The sequence below is a fragment of the Saccoglossus kowalevskii genome, chromosome 14, assembly GCF_978046115.1.
Source record: "Saccoglossus kowalevskii chromosome 14, keSacKowa6.1, whole genome shotgun sequence".
In the NCBI taxonomy this organism is placed as follows: Eukaryota; Metazoa; Hemichordata; class Enteropneusta; family Harrimaniidae; genus Saccoglossus; species Saccoglossus kowalevskii.
In genome coordinates this window covers 29,411,603-29,428,689 of record NC_140654.1, presented here as the reverse complement: position 1 = coordinate 29,428,689, position 17,087 = coordinate 29,411,603, and the positions used below count along the sequence as shown (strand labels likewise).

The window sequence follows — 17,087 nt, the reverse complement described above, 5'->3', positions numbered from 1 at the left end:
TCATGGACGGTCGGGGACATGTATCCTAACATGTATGATCTATGTAGTAAATTTGAATGAAAACTGACAAAGCATGTCCAAAATACGACATTTTCAAAAAACAAGATGGCTGCCAGTCAGCCATCTTTGATCCAATTGTGAAATAAATCATCATGGACATGTATCCTAACATGTATAATCTATGTACCAAGTTTGAATGAAAACTGACAAAGCATGTCCAAAATACGACATTTTCAAAAAACAAGATGGCTGCCAGTCAGCCATCTTTGATCCAATTGTGAAATAAATCATCATGGACATGTATCCTAACATGTATAATCTATGTACCAAGTTTGAATGAAAACTGACAAAGCATGTCCAAAATACAACATTTTCAAAAAACAAGATGGCTGTCAGTCGGCCATCTTTGATCCAATTGTGAAATAAATCATCATGGACATGTATCCTAACATGTATAATCTATGTACCAAGTTTGAATGAAAACTGACAAAGCATGTCCAAAATACAACATTTTCAAAAAACAAGATGGCTACAAGTCGACCATTTTGAATCGAATCGCTAAACCACTGCATGTGCATATGTCCCACATAAAGTACTAGGCACATGCAAAGAATGAACGGAATCGGTCCAAGGGACTCTGAGATATAACTACGGACGGACGCACGGACACACGGACGCACGGACGCACGGAGACCGAATTATAAGTCCCTGTTTTCGGACTACGTCCGAACGGGGACTAAAAAATTGATAGCAGCAAAAATTTGACACTTAGGATATGTTATAATGGTATTACCTCCATCTGATATGCTAATATTCTCTAAGTTTTCCAGAACACCCTCAACGTTTACTGTCACACCGTCCACCTTGAGTTCACCATGTAACACAGCTAAGCCTCTCTGATATACAAACATATCCATAGGCATGGCTGAATGAGCTGAAAAATAACTCTGATTATACCCAACATGTAATCGCCCAGTACGATCACCAAACACTGTCCCAAGTCGGATATCCAGAGAATCCATTGGCCTCTCTGGAAACACAAATCCAACATGGCCGCCACCATATATGTGTAATTCGTCAATTTGTATATGTTCGGTATAGTGGTGGCTTTGTTCATTGTCATGAGATGGTTCTCCCGGAGTGATCCACGTCAATGTTGACCCTAGTTCCAAATCTTGGTAGATTGATGTTAGATTTCGGAGCATATCTCGCGGATATCTCCCGATATTATTGATGTACAGCGTTCTGTTGGTCAATTCGGACGTGACGTTGGAATCGTGGGATATCAGTGCTTCAGGACTGGTACCATCCAATAGAATGGAATCATTTGATGCAAGAAGTTTGTGTAAATACACAGTGCCAGCTCCACCAGGTTCATAACCGCTATCACCTCCATATGCAAAGAAATCTCCTGATAGGGGAAACAATATTCAACACATAAATAATTTTTGATATGCAACAAATCTGTGATGGAAACAAGAATTACAGCAATTTCAACGTTAGTCGTTTATTCGTGTTTCAAAAATGTGATTAAAATCTGTCATATTTTAATCAATAAATGTTCTTTTTCACTTTGAATGAAATTAACATTGATGTAGCTAATATATGTGGCACCAAATTCTAGAAGTAATTCTCAGAAAAATATTTCAAAGCCAAAGTTACTGTCAAATACCCCATCAGTAAAAAATAACTGCATACAAGGCTAACAAATTTAAATGATTTGGTTTTAGTCAGCATGTGTGTCAGTTTCTGTCAGATACTGTGAAAATGAAAAAAAATGTGAAAAATAGACAGAAACAAATATTTTTCAATCTATTTTGTGGCTCATTTGTAATAAGCCATGAATTGAATAATAATAAAAGTATCGTAATTTTCAGATGTTGTGATTAATTTAGTAAAATCTAAATGAACACTAGAAACTCAATACTCACCAATAAAATGATTGGCAGTGTAATAGACAGCAATTCTACCTCCCCCTCCACCACCACCAGTCCCGGTGCGTCCATCTCCACCAATCACTTCAATATACCCATCACCGTCCAGTGTACCACACTCTATCCGAACACTCCCACCACTTCCACCGCCACTATGAGGAGACCGACCTTCCCCACCATTAGCAGAAATGGAACCATCCAAGACCAATCGATTCTTAGCACTCATAAAGAGTTTACCACCTCCAGCTCCTCCAAGATGCGGGAATATTTCATGTCCACCGTCACGACCAAATGAGTTGGGAGTTAAAAATGAGCCATGACCCCTACCAACAACAGATTGAATGCTACCCTGACCACCAGTGCCACCATGGCCACCACCAGAACTTCCTGTTTGCCCTGGATGACCAACTCCAATGCCTACAAAAGGGAAAAGATGAATGGAATGAATCACTATTAAGCGCACGTACAGCTTATTGTTAATCCCAAGTTTGAATTAATAATGCCAAGAGATATAGAATTTTCAAAGGAATCCATCTAATATCAACCCATGAACTACCATTGTCATAGCACATACAAGATTGAGCCTGATTGGCTGCCCAACCAGAATATCTAACAGTCTGGCCAATCAGAGAGCAGCTTGTTTGTTGAAAGTTGTCTTACGCATAATGAATTTGACAGGTCAGTAAACCCAGTATACTAAGTTGGCTCTGATTGGCCAATCAGTTGAAAAATACAGTGTATATGTAGGTATCAGCATGACACTAACCTGATTCTGCTATACTGAGAGGAACACTCTCATCAGCTGATAGATGTGCATATGGTTCTATGGTTATATTTTCATAGTTAAGAACCAAATCATCAGAGTACACCTACAAGTATAGATGAAAAAAAAAGAATGATTAAGCAGTACATATATACCGTACATGTAAAAATACAATTTCCCTGTTTGTGAGCCAGCTAAAGTTATACCCAAACATGACAATTTTATGTTTCCAGGTGTCTTAGAAATTATTATCGGATTATCTGGGGGTAAGAATAAGTATGACTTTTTGGAAATAAGTGGAAAATATTTAAAAATTCAGCCTAGATCTAAATTAGGTTCTTGAAATGCAAATCACAGTATACAGCATTTGGAAATCCAGTAACTGGATCGGAATTGCTGAAATTAAGACAAACTTCGATTGGGAACCAAAATAACCACCAATTAACTTTCAGATGCACTGACAATCCTAAAAATGTGGACATACATGTATATCTAACAATAAACTTGAATCAAAAAGTATCATCTCAACTTCATGTAAAAATATTACCAGAGCGAATATGCACTTATAAATCAAACATTACAAATATCAGATAAATTACTTACCAAACCACCACTTCTGATAGAGAAAGTGGCGCCCTCTAGGGTTGTGATAGACTGTCCTTTTGTTAATACAGTAAACTGTGCATCAGTTTTCACAATCACATGATGTAGGAAGGTTGTAGTGGAAGTCAGATGTTGTAGAGTAAACGCACATCCTTTACTTATTGTCAAGTTCTCCATCTCATCAAATTCACCTTTAAAAGTTACAATTAAACACACATCAGACAAGCAGCCTATCGGCTGAGATAGCTCCGCTATTAGCAATGCACATTTCAATTAAAGAACTGAAGACATCATTAGAAAATGAACAATATGTATAGTATCAAAGCAATCGGACTTACAGTTTTTAACAAGAAGTCGAAAATATCACTTTCTACCAAAAATGACAAAAATATTCACCAAAATTAGAGAATTGAAGATATCATTACAAAATGAACAAATCTGAGAGAGGTCCACATGTAGTACCTATATATGTATATATGTAAAATCAAAGCAATTGGACTTGTGGTTTTCAACAAGAAGTCGAAAATATCACTTTTTACCAAAAATGACAAAAATATTCACCAAAATTAGAGAATTAAAGATATCATTACAAAATGAACAAATCTGAGAGAGGTCCACATGTAGTACCTATATATGTAATATCAAAGCAATCGGACTTACAGTTTTTAACAAGAAGTCGAAAATATCACTTTTTACCAAAAATGACAAAAATATTCACCAAAATTAAAGAATCGAAGATATCAACACGAAATGAACAAACCTGAGAAAGGTCTACATGTAGTATCTATATATGTAATATCAAAGCAATTGAACTATTGGTTTTTAAAAAGAAGTCAAAAATATCACTTTTTACCAAAAATTACAAAAAAATTCACCAAAATTAGAGAATTGAAGACATCATCACAAAATAAACAAATCTGAGAGAGGTCCACATGTAGTACCTATATATGTAATATCAAAGCAATTACACTTGCGGTTTTTAACAAGAAGTCGAAAATATCACTTTTTACCAAAAATTACAAAAATATTCACCAAAATTAGAGAATTGAAGATATCATCACGAAATGAACAAATCTGAGAGAGGTCCACATGTAGTATCTATATATGTAATATCAAAGCAATTGAACTATTGGTTTTTAAAAAGAAGTCAAAAATATCACTTTTTACCAAAAATTACAAAAATATTCACCAAAATTAGAGAATTGAAGACATCATCACAAAATGAACAAATCTGAGAGAGGTCCACATGTAGTACCTATATATGTAATATCAAAGCAATTGCACTTGCGGTTTTTAACAAGAAGTCGAAAATATCACTTTTTACCAAAAATTACAAAAATATTCACCAAAATTAGAGAATTGAAGATATCATCACGAAATGAACAAATCTGAGAGAGGTCCACATGTAGTACCTATATATGTAGTATCAAAGCAATTGGACTTGCAGTTTTTAACAAGAAGTCGAAAATATCACTTTTTACCAAAAATGACAAAAATATTCACCAAAATTAGAGGATTAAAGATATCATTACAAAATGGACAAATCTGAGAGAGGTCCACATGTAGTACCTATATATGTAATATCAAAGCAATTGCACTTGCGGTTTTTAACAAGAAGTCGAAAATATCACTTTTTACCAAAAATGACAAAAATATTCACCAAAATTAGAGGATTAAAGATATCATTACAAAATGGACAAATCTGAGAGAGGTCCACATGTAGTACCTATATATGTAATATCAAAGCAATTGCACTTGCGGTTTTTAACAAGAAGTCGAAAATATCACTTTTTACCAAAAATGACAAAAATATTCACCAAAATTAGAGAATTGAAGATATCAACATGAAATGAACAAACCTAAGAGAGGTCTACCCAAGGTACATATACACCAAGTATCAAAGCATTCAGGCTTGTAGTTTTCAAGAAGAAGTCGAAAAAGTAAAACATTGACACGGACGACGGACAATCACTCATATGATAAGCTCCGCTCGACAAAGTCGACAGCGGAGCTAATAAAAGACATGTGGTACCGTAAAATCTGTATTACAAGCTGCATCCCTCATAAAAGTAAAATACTCTGATGGAAGCAGCATTCCCTCTGTTGCATTGTACTATTTTAATAGAAGTCACGGCTATAGTAATAACAAGTAGAATGATCATACTATATATATTCAAAGAGCACAGCTGGAAAATATTTTTTGTACCAACCCAGAATTTATTTTCCAGCTACATGTAGCTGCTCGCAAAAATAATAATAAATATGCTCTATTAGAAGCACATCTAATAGAAGGCAACATAAATCAACAGTCGCATTAGTTGTATACTGAATCCTTAAAATAAACTGACAGCTCTATTACCATAGAACCCCCAAAAAATGTAATATGGCACATGGATTACAAAATATTGAAAAATTGGTAAAAAACGCAGCCGATGCCCTTTTCACAAATACAAGGTAAGTGTAATCAAAATATACAACTTCCCATTTGGGTTCCTCTAAGAATGCATTTCCCCTTTGTAAATATCTGAAATGATGCTGTTGTAGCTTAAAAACGTGATATATTAAAAGTAGATATCCTGTGCTCACTTATTTTGAAATTATTAGAGGGTTTTATCACTCAGACAACTGACCTTCAACGACAAAGAAAATCTTCTAACTCAATTCTTTACAAATCTAGCTTAATTTAATAAGACTTGAAATTCATATTGTCTAATAAATTTCTCATTATCCTTCCACAATCTCCTTTGATGGTAAAAATAAATTCTCTTTTTTATTTTTCCATTTTATTTGTACTTTATTCATTTTATCAGTTTTTTTTCCTCTTTTTTTTTATTCTTCATGTCTGTGTTGCATTTTTAATCAAAATCCTAATAAGTATACAAACACAATTATATATTATAATTGTGCAAAGTGGGAATGCAAATTTTACAGATTAAAAAATTGCCATACCTCTAATGATTAATTCCACATTCCTGCAATCTAGATGAGTTGGAAGGGTTACATTAGCACCACTGTGGATCAAAATAGAATATGGAACTAGCTCCCTAGCTAGTGATGTATACAACTCTTGTTGATGTCGTATGGTAACCAGTCCACTGTAGTCACCTGACATGTCATGTGATATAATACTGGATCCTTCAGAACTCATCCCCAATGAGCCACGACCAGATATATTAATCTGAAATAATAACAGAATCACATTTTTACACATTTTGCATGACCCCCTAAATGTCACACATCCTGGCATTTTTGGGGGGTGTAAAGTTGTCATATATCATTTCTATTAAGTGACACCAAGGATTATTAACCTTTTCACCACCAGAGTTTCTGGCCCAAATTATTCTCCTTTTTTCTTATATTCTTCAATATTTCTGGAAATGAACCCTAATTTTGGAGCCAACATTTGAGTCAATTTTCAGTTTTTACTCAAAAAAAATTGGCTATTTTTGTCCCAATTTTCTGAAGACTATAAATAAGACTATTTTGTGATGAAAAGAAGGAACTGGTGGTGAACAGGTAAGATAAGAGTATGCAGCATAGATACTATGTAATGAAGATTTCATGTGAAGCAAACTTATTACAAACAAAAGTACTAGTGTAGGCTAGGAAAATTTTAATTATGTAGTAGAAACACATGTAATACACACTTTGCCATTAAATAAGGGCAACAAAAACTTATAACATTGAAGCCTCCTCCACATGCCATTCATTATTAAAATAGATCCACCAACATACATCCACACACGGGACTGGTCAATTCAATTCAATTCAAAGACAAAATCTATTTAACTTTTTCAGTCTCCATAAAACTTGTATTCAGTCCACCAACATACATCCACACACTGGACTGGTCAATTCAATTCAATTCAAAGACAAAATCTATTTAACTCTTTCAGTCTCCATAAAACTTGTATTCAGTCATACCTCTTCAAATTCAAACTGATTGGTTTCCTCATTCTCTGATACAATCATTGCTGATACATGGTTAGTAAATTCCTTCTGTTCAGCGGATTCAGGATCTTCTCGTATATATATCTCAATTTCATTGACTGCGGCATACGTTGATATGGCATGCAAGTTGATTATGATCTGTGAACATTCAGGATGAAAATTTTATACATTTGTAGATTTAAGATATTTTATTTAATAGTATTATCTTATTAATAAACTTAGTTGATACTAGAGTAATTTGGCAACACAATATGCCTGCCATTTTTAAGATTGTCTGCATTCATATCTGGACATTAATATATTGTACAGTAGAATTCTATTATAGTTTTGGTTAAAATGTTGGTTCAGTGAATATTCCATGAAAGTCAAAGCGGGAGACATTTTGTTTAGGGTCAAAAACCTCATAAATTTGTTGGGGGATAGTTGTAGTTCTATAGCACTTTTATATTTGTAAGGTTATTTCATCTGTCGTGATTATTGTGAAATCATGGATCTTCATCTTATTCCAATTACAATACCTTGCCAAACTAAAACAGTTTGCCAAAAACAACATGTATCAACATTTGCGAGATGACAAGTTCCACACATATCTCGAGAAAGATATGCTGTTACATCTTTTCTCAAAAAAAAGGGGAAAGGAACATACTGATAGTTTGTAACATTCACAGTTTCCACCTATTTATTTAAATAATTGTCCTGATAAGTTGGTGAGGGTCAGTGCCTAGCAATATGCTCAGTTTGTTAGTCAAGTAGCTGCATCTGCATATGCATTTTAAACCTGATCATGCACCTACCTTGTCTGTGAATCTTCCTATGTTCACTCTACCATATTCATTACTCTGGCATCCAGTAGTCTCCACATACCCATTAGTATGATTCAGTTGTTCACCGTTAAGTTCACCAATCACCTCATAGTTTGTCCAATCTCTACAAACAACACAATACATCAAAATGAATAAAATGGCATAATAAGATTTTGTTTTCTCTGAAATCCTGTCAAAGTTCATGAGTTGCGTAACTTGATAATATAATTCAATTTTGTTATTTGATTTATTCATTACTCAACAGCAAGAACACTAGTAACATATATGAAGTCCCATCCCAGCTCTGGCATTAAAGTAAAAAATCAAATAGCAGAAATCTGTTAACTGCATTAAAGACATATCAGCTATTTAACACACTGAGGACAGGTTATATCACCCATTCAATTTACAACACATTGAGTGCAGTCAGTTGAGTAGATCAATACCATAACAAGTGATGGTCTTGACTGAGTGTATTTTTTCCATGTTTTAATGGTAGTGAACTACCTCAAATCAGTTGAAATCAGACTATGAAATGTAATATTTACAATACATAAGATGACTGCAGAGATGTATGTACAGGTAGTATGTAAAATAGTGCTGTCTCAAAGATCCAAACAAAATTTTCACTGGAACAAATCTTAACAGTTTCAATGACCACCAAAATTCCTGAAAGATTGTCTCCCATAAAGAGAAATGATTTACAATATTACTTACTGATAACTGCATTGTGGGTATATTTTTATATGATCAACATATAGCGCAAATGGTAAAAAGTATGTAATGGTTGGGTCGTCAGTTGTTGTTCTATAATAAGCATCACTTCCTGCTCCTGATTTGATGTTATAGAATGGGTATTCGCCATTAACGCTACAACACACACTACCAGTCGTCGTGACTACCACATCCCCATATGTTGTGAACGTTGTACTATACCAATTCACATTTTTTCCAGCCATAGACAATTGGTGTATTTCATTCACACGAACGGCTTCCGTGACATCATGGGTGTTATCAATGTATAAATTACGTTGCTTGTTATTATTTCCATTGGCTGTGTAGACCGTACCAGCACTACCACTGGTATCTCTCATGTCCTTATTATGGCTTGTTGTGCCGCCATATGCTTGTAACTGACCAATGAAATCATACCAATCAGTGTATATAGCTAGTCTTCCTCCACTGCCACCACCACCACTAACAGCTGTATAAAGAAAGGCTGGTTATAGGTCTTGTACATGAATTCTAAACAAATCATGCTACTTTCTGGCATATAAATTCACTATCAATAAAACAATTTTATATATATTTCCCCAAAAATCCATTGAAGTTCAACACAGCAAAAATAAGCAATAAAATAAAGGACAAATGTAACCCAGGAAAATTACAGAATGTAGCTGTATAAACTGTGTACATATGTACATATTTCTGAAAAGCATCATGAAAATAGGAAAGTACAGACAATTATTGGAAATAGAAACACTTAAAGCAAATGAATTTGAATTAGGAGTGTGAGAATGAAAGAAAAATTATTTAGACTGAAAAAGCTGAAAAACAACTCTAGGTCACATTTAAAAAATCTGACTGTTCAGCAATGTGCTACTGATAATTTGCTTATGAAATTGGTTAGAAATTATATTACAGTATTTGATCTATAGGTCATCACACTGTGACTTCATTGTTTATATTTTTGTAAACCCACAAGCGAATGTCTGATAACAAATTTCGCTAACTGATCATTGTAGTTCAGGATCTGCGATGACAACACTGCCCACAAATTGGTTTAGGTACAGGAACACATATATGTAAATTAGATAACAACATCAGTGAACAGCGCTATCATTTTATCTTTGAGTGGGAACGATCAGTACTTGCTAACTGGTCACTGCATACACATGCATGCACAAAAAGTGCAATGACCTATTACATGTAGTAATAGTATCGCATGGCTTACATAAGTAGCAGAGGTGTGTCTATAATCAAAATAACTTGTATTTTAACAATCTAGTATATAATAAATACAAATTTTGGCTTTTGTAAACTTTAAACAGACTAAATACAAAATATAGATTTACTCTATTTTAAATATAAAAATGACTTCATGCATTTGTGCTGACCAATCATTAGTGTGTGTACTCACCTTGGCCACCTTTGACCTCAATGGTTCCACTTCCATCCAAATGCCCAGTTTGTATCATAATACTACCACCAGCTCCACCTCCACCACTATCACCATTGGCCTCCCCGTTGCTATGAAGACGACCTTCGACACGTAAAGTATTAGCAACTTCCAAGTGCATCACACCTACAAAGCATAAATAAAGCATAATAAACAATTTATAATTTGTGTATGGGTAAATTATTGCATCTGATGACTGTGATGATGTTTGTATGATTTTTCTTTCAACTTTCATTTAAAGAAATTTCATTGTTTCATTGTTCATAATTTCAGAGTGTTATTTTTTTATTTCCATACTATGATATCTCATGTAATGCAAGGCAAGTTGTTATTGAAAAAACTCCATATTTTGTCAATAAAATATGCATTCCACTACAGTAAAGACAAAGCATTAGTTAACATTTTCACCACCACTCTTTCTCGCCCAAATTTTTCGTCACTTTTTTCTTATATTCTTCCATTTTTCTGGAAATGAACCCTAATTTTGGAGCCAACAGACAAAATTTGAGTCAATTTGGCTATTTTTGTCCCAGTCTTCTGAAGGAAAGTGCAGACTATAAACAGGACTATTTTGTGAATTTGTGATGAAAAGAGGGAACTGGTAGTGAAAAGGTTAACTTCCAAGCTGGCTATCAGCTGACTTTTCATAGAAAAAAATATCCCTGCAACATCTCATCCACTAAAATTAAATTTCCCCTTTAAATATGAATCATATACATGTATATCTTACCTCCCCCTCTCCCACCACTGCCTTCACCATTACCTCCTCCACTACCAGGTAGTGATGGGGAATACATGGAATCATAGGAGTATGCAGAGTAAAGACCAGCATCAGAGTGACCTCCACGACCACCGTGGCCACCACCAGATCCACCAAGTGTGTTATCTTGAATGTCAAGTCCAGCACCAGGACCTTCACTTGAAGAATAGCCAGACCAATCTGAGTGCATGTCACCTGGGGATAAAGATTAAAGTTATAGTGAGTAGTAACACAAAATATATTCATTAAAATATTGTTAAGTTTTCATAAGAGAATATGTTCTATGACAATGACAATAATTTTATTTCCTTGTATCCATCTGCAGTTAATACATTATGCACAAAATATAAAAAAAAAATATAAATAAATAAATAAATATGGTTACAAGAAAAAGGGGACATCACGAAGCACTGCTTATTGATGATGTTCCCTGTTTACACTAACTAAATTGACAATTGCCTTAATGGGCAATTCAAAATATTAATTACAAATTTTAATTGCTTAATTTAACAACATCATAAAAGAAAAATCACATTTCACGATATTGTTCTAACAAATGCTTTTTGTACATTTGCTTAAATGTGTGGAAAGATTTACAATTTTTCAAATTATTATCAATACTGTTCCTAATGTTTACTCCAGCACAAGATAAACACATAGCTTTTACTCTAGTCCTTCTGTAAATGGTACCATAATTCTGACATTGTCTTGTATTGTACTGTTGAACACTCAAAGGTAATTGATTTTTATTTGCTTTATAACGAACTAATACTGTTCTTAATTCAATAATGTCATATATATTTAAGGTTTTAAACTTATAAAAAATAGGTTTTGTATGACTACTATACTCTGCTTTTGCCACCACTCGTATAGCTTTTTTCTGTAACAAATATAAGCTTTTCAATGTTGATTTGTACGTCTATCAGCCATGCATTAACCATAGGGCAAAACAATTAAACTGTCATATCTTTACAAATAGTTCTGTACCCCACACTCATTTTACTTTATATATATATATATATTTCCAGACACATTGTTTTATAATCTTGAGTTACAAAAAAATTGCAAAGAAATTTTCTAATTAAATGAGTTTACTTTTTTTCTCATAGATTTCCACGTTAACCCAAAATCCTCATACAGAAATATCACATTCATCTAAAAAATTGGGTCCATAAGCAAACTAATTGAAAAATATAAAAAAAATTGCCAAAGACTTTATAATACTGTACTGATCAAGCTTAATGATTGATTTCTGTGTTTTATTCTGTATTTAATGATTACCTACCTGCCACATCTATGGTCACATTAACTGCTGTCAATTTCATATCATTAGTTCGTACATAACCACCGGCTTTTACATCCAGCAACGTAACACCAAGCGACATTCGGCTGTAATTTGCCACTGTCAGCAGTTCAAATTTACCATCAGCACGAATGGTCACATTCCCAAACTCATAGACGCCATCAAGTTGATTGTATGTACTGCCATAGGACCATAGATAGAGAAAACCACCTGTTTCTACAGTGAGATCAGCAACATTTGCCAATGTACCGTTACATTCCATCCACACATCCCTCATTACTGCACGAGGTGGCAATTCCAAGTGACCATATCTATAATATTCAGTTTTAATGCAAAATAAATAACTGTTCATAATTCTCACAGGAAAATAACTATTGATAACATATAAATACAGCAGGTTATTTTATTTTTAACTTTTTATTTAGTTTTGTTCTTAATTTTGTTTGAAGTATTTCTCTATTACTTTTGAGCCTAAGATGAAGTTAACATTGTTTTTATTATGGTATAATGAAGATTATTATTATTATTATTATAATCATATTATAGTCATGTGCAAGAAACCATGAAAGTAGGTTTTTGTTTCTACAATCAAATCGTTCCAAGTGTCTATTCCACATTTTGTGTGATGCCATATCGTCAGAAATTGTTATTGAAGAGTAACAAAGAACTTATCACATTAATATTTATTATTATTATTATTATTATTATTATAATTATAAACATATTTATAAATAATTGTAAATCAGCAGCTTTCATTCAAATTCAAATATTTGTCTACGCCAATAATGTGTGTGCACGCTTTCAAGTGAAATATAGCAACTGAGATTGCCTAATTATTCAAAATAAAGGTTTTGCTGATTGAATGGTGTGTAATTCTGTAATATTAGAACTTGTGATGATGTTGTCATATCATTTCAAATTTCAACCAGTCATTTTCATTTATAAAATTTTTTATTTAAAAAACATTTAAAACACCCCAAGCTTTATGCCATTCACTGTATCACCCTGCATGTAACCATCCATACATAGAAATTAATTTGCATATCATTATCTTTATATACTGCTTGATGTGGACAGTAGAACTCTACCTGTAAATCTGCAGGTTAATGGGTATATAAATATCCACAGAGTCAAACCCAAATGTCTGACGCTGTCCAACATGTAGAACACCAGTACGATCACCATACATCCTGCCACCTTCCACAACCACTTCATTTATACTGGCATTGCTAAGTATCGCGACATGTGATTTGCCATTGATATGTAACTCATCAACCTGGTACGCATCAGAAGAATGCCACAACCACGTGATCCCGCCGGATTGGCTGATATCCTGATAGTCACCGTCTAATAAATTTCGTAGATCACCATGATTATACACAGCAGCATGAGGATATCCTACACCATTGTTATCAACACGAAGAGTTCGATGCAGTATCTCTTTAGTTTCTTGCTCTCTCTGCTCAAGATAAATTGTCCCAGCAGCACCAATTTCATAACTGCCATCACCTGTAATGTAGATCTTTTTAATTAAATCGCTGCATGCAATACTCCCTAGTACCTGCTTGCATTTGTGCTTAAAAAAGCATTGATACAACAAAACATGGGTAATACATAGTATCTGCATTCGGCATGCACTTTTTAAATTATTCGCAATGGGTGAATAGACATTTTAAGCTCTACCGGCCCCCAAAACACCTATCCCAAAATTTATGTTCATTGGCATTTTTTTATAAATAAATAAAATGTACACTCTGGCTTGCACTCTAATCTGAAAATTACCAATGTACAAACAAATATTACCAATTATGAAAATATATGTTTTTCTGAAAGAAATTTTATAGTGTTCAATATGTTGCTGGTTTTATCTAAAAAACCAATAAACGAATCTTCACCTCCAAATGCTGTGACTGTTCCATTAAACTTTGTGTTGTCCTGATAATATACAGCAACACGTCCAGCAGCTCCACCTCCACTACCACCATTTACTGAAAGCAGACCATAACCATCTAAGTCTTCACAATCAATCCATACACTGCCACCACTACCTCCTCCTGTGATTAACCAGAGATATAATCTATCAAAGTAGGAACACACTAGGGTATATAAAAATATAGTACAGTTAAATGTGACAATCATACATACAATACCATACCATAAAAAACAATTCTCAAAACTCAAAAGTGATTAATTTTACATGTAACTAATATTTATCAGAAATATACTTGTAAGAATGTCCAAAACATAGAGACAGATTTATCTAAATTGAAATTTAAGTTTCAATACTAAAAAAAAACAGCTTTTAGTTATTTTATTTTTGTTTGTTTTTATGCAGATGAAAATTAGCATAGTCTGGAATTATATAAATTCACTCTGTTGTCAGATATGCTCAGCATCACACATGTTGACAAAGGAAGAGCTATTTCAAAACCAGAAAATGATAGGCCACCAAACAAGGTGTTTTCTGATTGGCTTACAGGTTAGGTCACAATTATTTATTAGCCAATGGCTATGACTGATAGAAAATACTTACCTGCTTTACCATCAGCTGTTATACTACCATCTAAAACCATATGTCTTGTTGTTATTTTAAGTGCACCACCACCACTGCCTCCAAGACCCAACCTTACCACTCTGTTACCAAACGGCTCGTCACCAAAATACAATTCTCCTGTGTATGAAATATGTAAAATTAAGTCATCAGTCAATAATCAGTTTGCCCATGAAGTTTTTAATAACAAAAAAAGGTTTTTCATGTCAGAAATTACTTACACAGTACATGTATGTCTCAGATCACAGCAACTCCAGATGTTCAAACACAATTTTGACTAAATCAACATTTTCAATTTCAATAAATTAAATTTAAATCTGACGTTAATTAACCAACTAATGTAAATAAACCATCAGGTGTTTGTGATTTAAATTTGTTGTCTATAGGTTTACATATAATAATTTGGACTATATTTTTTCATGACATGTGACTATAATTTGACTAATCAGTGTGAAAATAATAGCAATGATGAATATTGATTAATTATATTGTATATGAGATCACCAAAACAATATCATGTGATATGTTCAAATTTTGTAAATCAAATGATGCTCATGGATATGACTTTCAATATCAATATGTTGGTGATACTGATCATCACAAATTTAAAATACTATGAGGTTAAGACAATACAGCGAGAGTATTAACCGACGCACAGCAGAGGTCGATGAGACCGCATACTGTCTGAGTGCCTACTTTGCAGTATCCTCATAATAATCTCATAATAATCTTATTATTAGACATGGGAATGCCGAAATCCAAATCATTTAGAACAGATTTAGCAAACTTCTTTGTGTGGGATCCGGTCAAACCCTGGGAGCAGCCATGTTTGTTTTATATTATTAGAGAACGCTTACATGCATAATCGTTCCATATTTGAAACTCATGTTTCCTAATATGGTAGTATGAAAATACCCAGTGCAATACCGCAAAATTACGGCATGCTGTAACTTATGGCATTACGTTGACAGATGTATAATAATGTTTATTACAATATACCAAAAAGCTGTTTCATCAAAGTGACTGTATTAAAACTTAGGTTTACTAAATATGATTCAAGTGAACTGAATTTGTCGACACACTCACCGTAATGATTTCCATAGCCACCTACACTGCCGTATTCAAATGGTTCATATATAGATCCATATGCCAATCCAACCAACGCATTACCAGCACTACGACCACCACTCCCACCATGACCTCCACCGCTACCACCAGAAATACTTCCTGTAACAGTAAAATATATCAGTGGATTTGCAGTTTTCTTAATTTTACACACACTCATAGTGTTAACACACATATCTTTCCATCCAAGTGCATGCTTGAGTTCAGAACCACATCTCAGACATTCAGTGCCTATTAAAATGACCCTACAAGTTTCCAATGATGTGCATGCGTGAATTCAAAACCATTTCTCAAACATTCACTGCCTAAATGAACCTACAACCTTCCATCCATGTATATGCGTGAATCCAGACATGCATTAACCAATTTGATGCAAACAATAACAATTTGCTTTTTGATCAGCTCAAAAATGGCAGCTATTTTTCAGAAATCCCAACACTTATAAACATTGAAATTTATATTTGTAATTCTACTGATTAGTGGCAAATGTCACCTTAGATGTATACACTTATCAACAATAGCCCATAATTATTACTGGTTATCATTTATTGATTTATTACTAAATACTATTATAATAAACAATAATAAATGTATTTCCATCCAAATGAGTTTGTTTTTTCTTTGTGGCAAATCTTTTATGCAATAACCAAAATATTACGGGAAAAATGTATATTAAACATTTAAAATTGTTCACATAATTTCTATAAATTATTTTTAACTTACCGTAACCTCCACCTGGGCCTTTATTCTCTGGCATTTTGTACCCACCACCATCCAGATTAACCAGACCACCAGAATATACTGCTGCTAAGTGGTCAGCTATGATTTCAAATTTATCATTGCTCTTCAAGTGACCACCTCCATATACCTAGTAACAAACATTGGCAGTGTTATCCCTAGTACACTCATAATTATCAATATGGCTGCCTGATTTATTGTTACTGGGTGCATTGAATTGTCAGGTGAGATACCAAGACAAGAAAGTTTATAAAAGTTTGAAGGTTTATTTAACATTTTATCCATTTTTTTGGTTAATACAGGTAAAAGTTTTATGAAAACAAGCCTGTTCTTATTTTTCTGAACAAACATAGCAAACTACTGAAAATCAAGAAATA

General features: G+C 33.6%; 1 protein-coding gene and 1 long non-coding RNA gene across 2 annotated transcripts in view; both read right to left on the bottom strand.

The window, feature by feature from the left end:
* Window positions 1–12,573, bottom strand: part of LOC100369350 (uncharacterized) — a 49,321-nt gene extending 36,748 nt beyond the window's left edge. Inside the window, exons 1-11 of the mRNA XM_085507592.1 lie at window positions 12,279–12,573; window positions 10,964–11,188; window positions 10,195–10,359; window positions 8,772–9,258; window positions 8,046–8,178; window positions 7,225–7,389; window positions 6,250–6,478; window positions 3,301–3,491; window positions 2,701–2,803; window positions 1,932–2,351; window positions 794–1,411 (exon numbers count right to left, since the gene is read on the bottom strand). Of these exons, the coding sequence (XP_085363718.1) occupies window positions 794–1,411; window positions 1,932–2,351; window positions 2,701–2,803; window positions 3,301–3,491; window positions 6,250–6,478; window positions 7,225–7,389; window positions 8,046–8,178; window positions 8,772–9,258; window positions 10,195–10,359; window positions 10,964–11,188; window positions 12,279–12,573 (3,031 nt within the window). The remainder of the gene's footprint in view (window positions 1–793; window positions 1,412–1,931; window positions 2,352–2,700; window positions 2,804–3,300; window positions 3,492–6,249; window positions 6,479–7,224; window positions 7,390–8,045; window positions 8,179–8,771; window positions 9,259–10,194; window positions 10,360–10,963; window positions 11,189–12,278) is intronic.
* A 1,164-nt stretch (window positions 12,574–13,737) lies between these two features.
* On the bottom strand, window positions 13,738–14,335 carry LOC146734671 (uncharacterized). The gene is made up of 2 exons (XR_014931565.1): window positions 14,192–14,335; window positions 13,738–13,805 (listed from the first exon to the last, which is right to left on the bottom strand). It is a non-coding gene; the product is annotated as an uncharacterized LOC146734671 (long non-coding RNA).
* Between the last annotated feature and the right edge of the window lie 2,752 nt (window positions 14,336–17,087).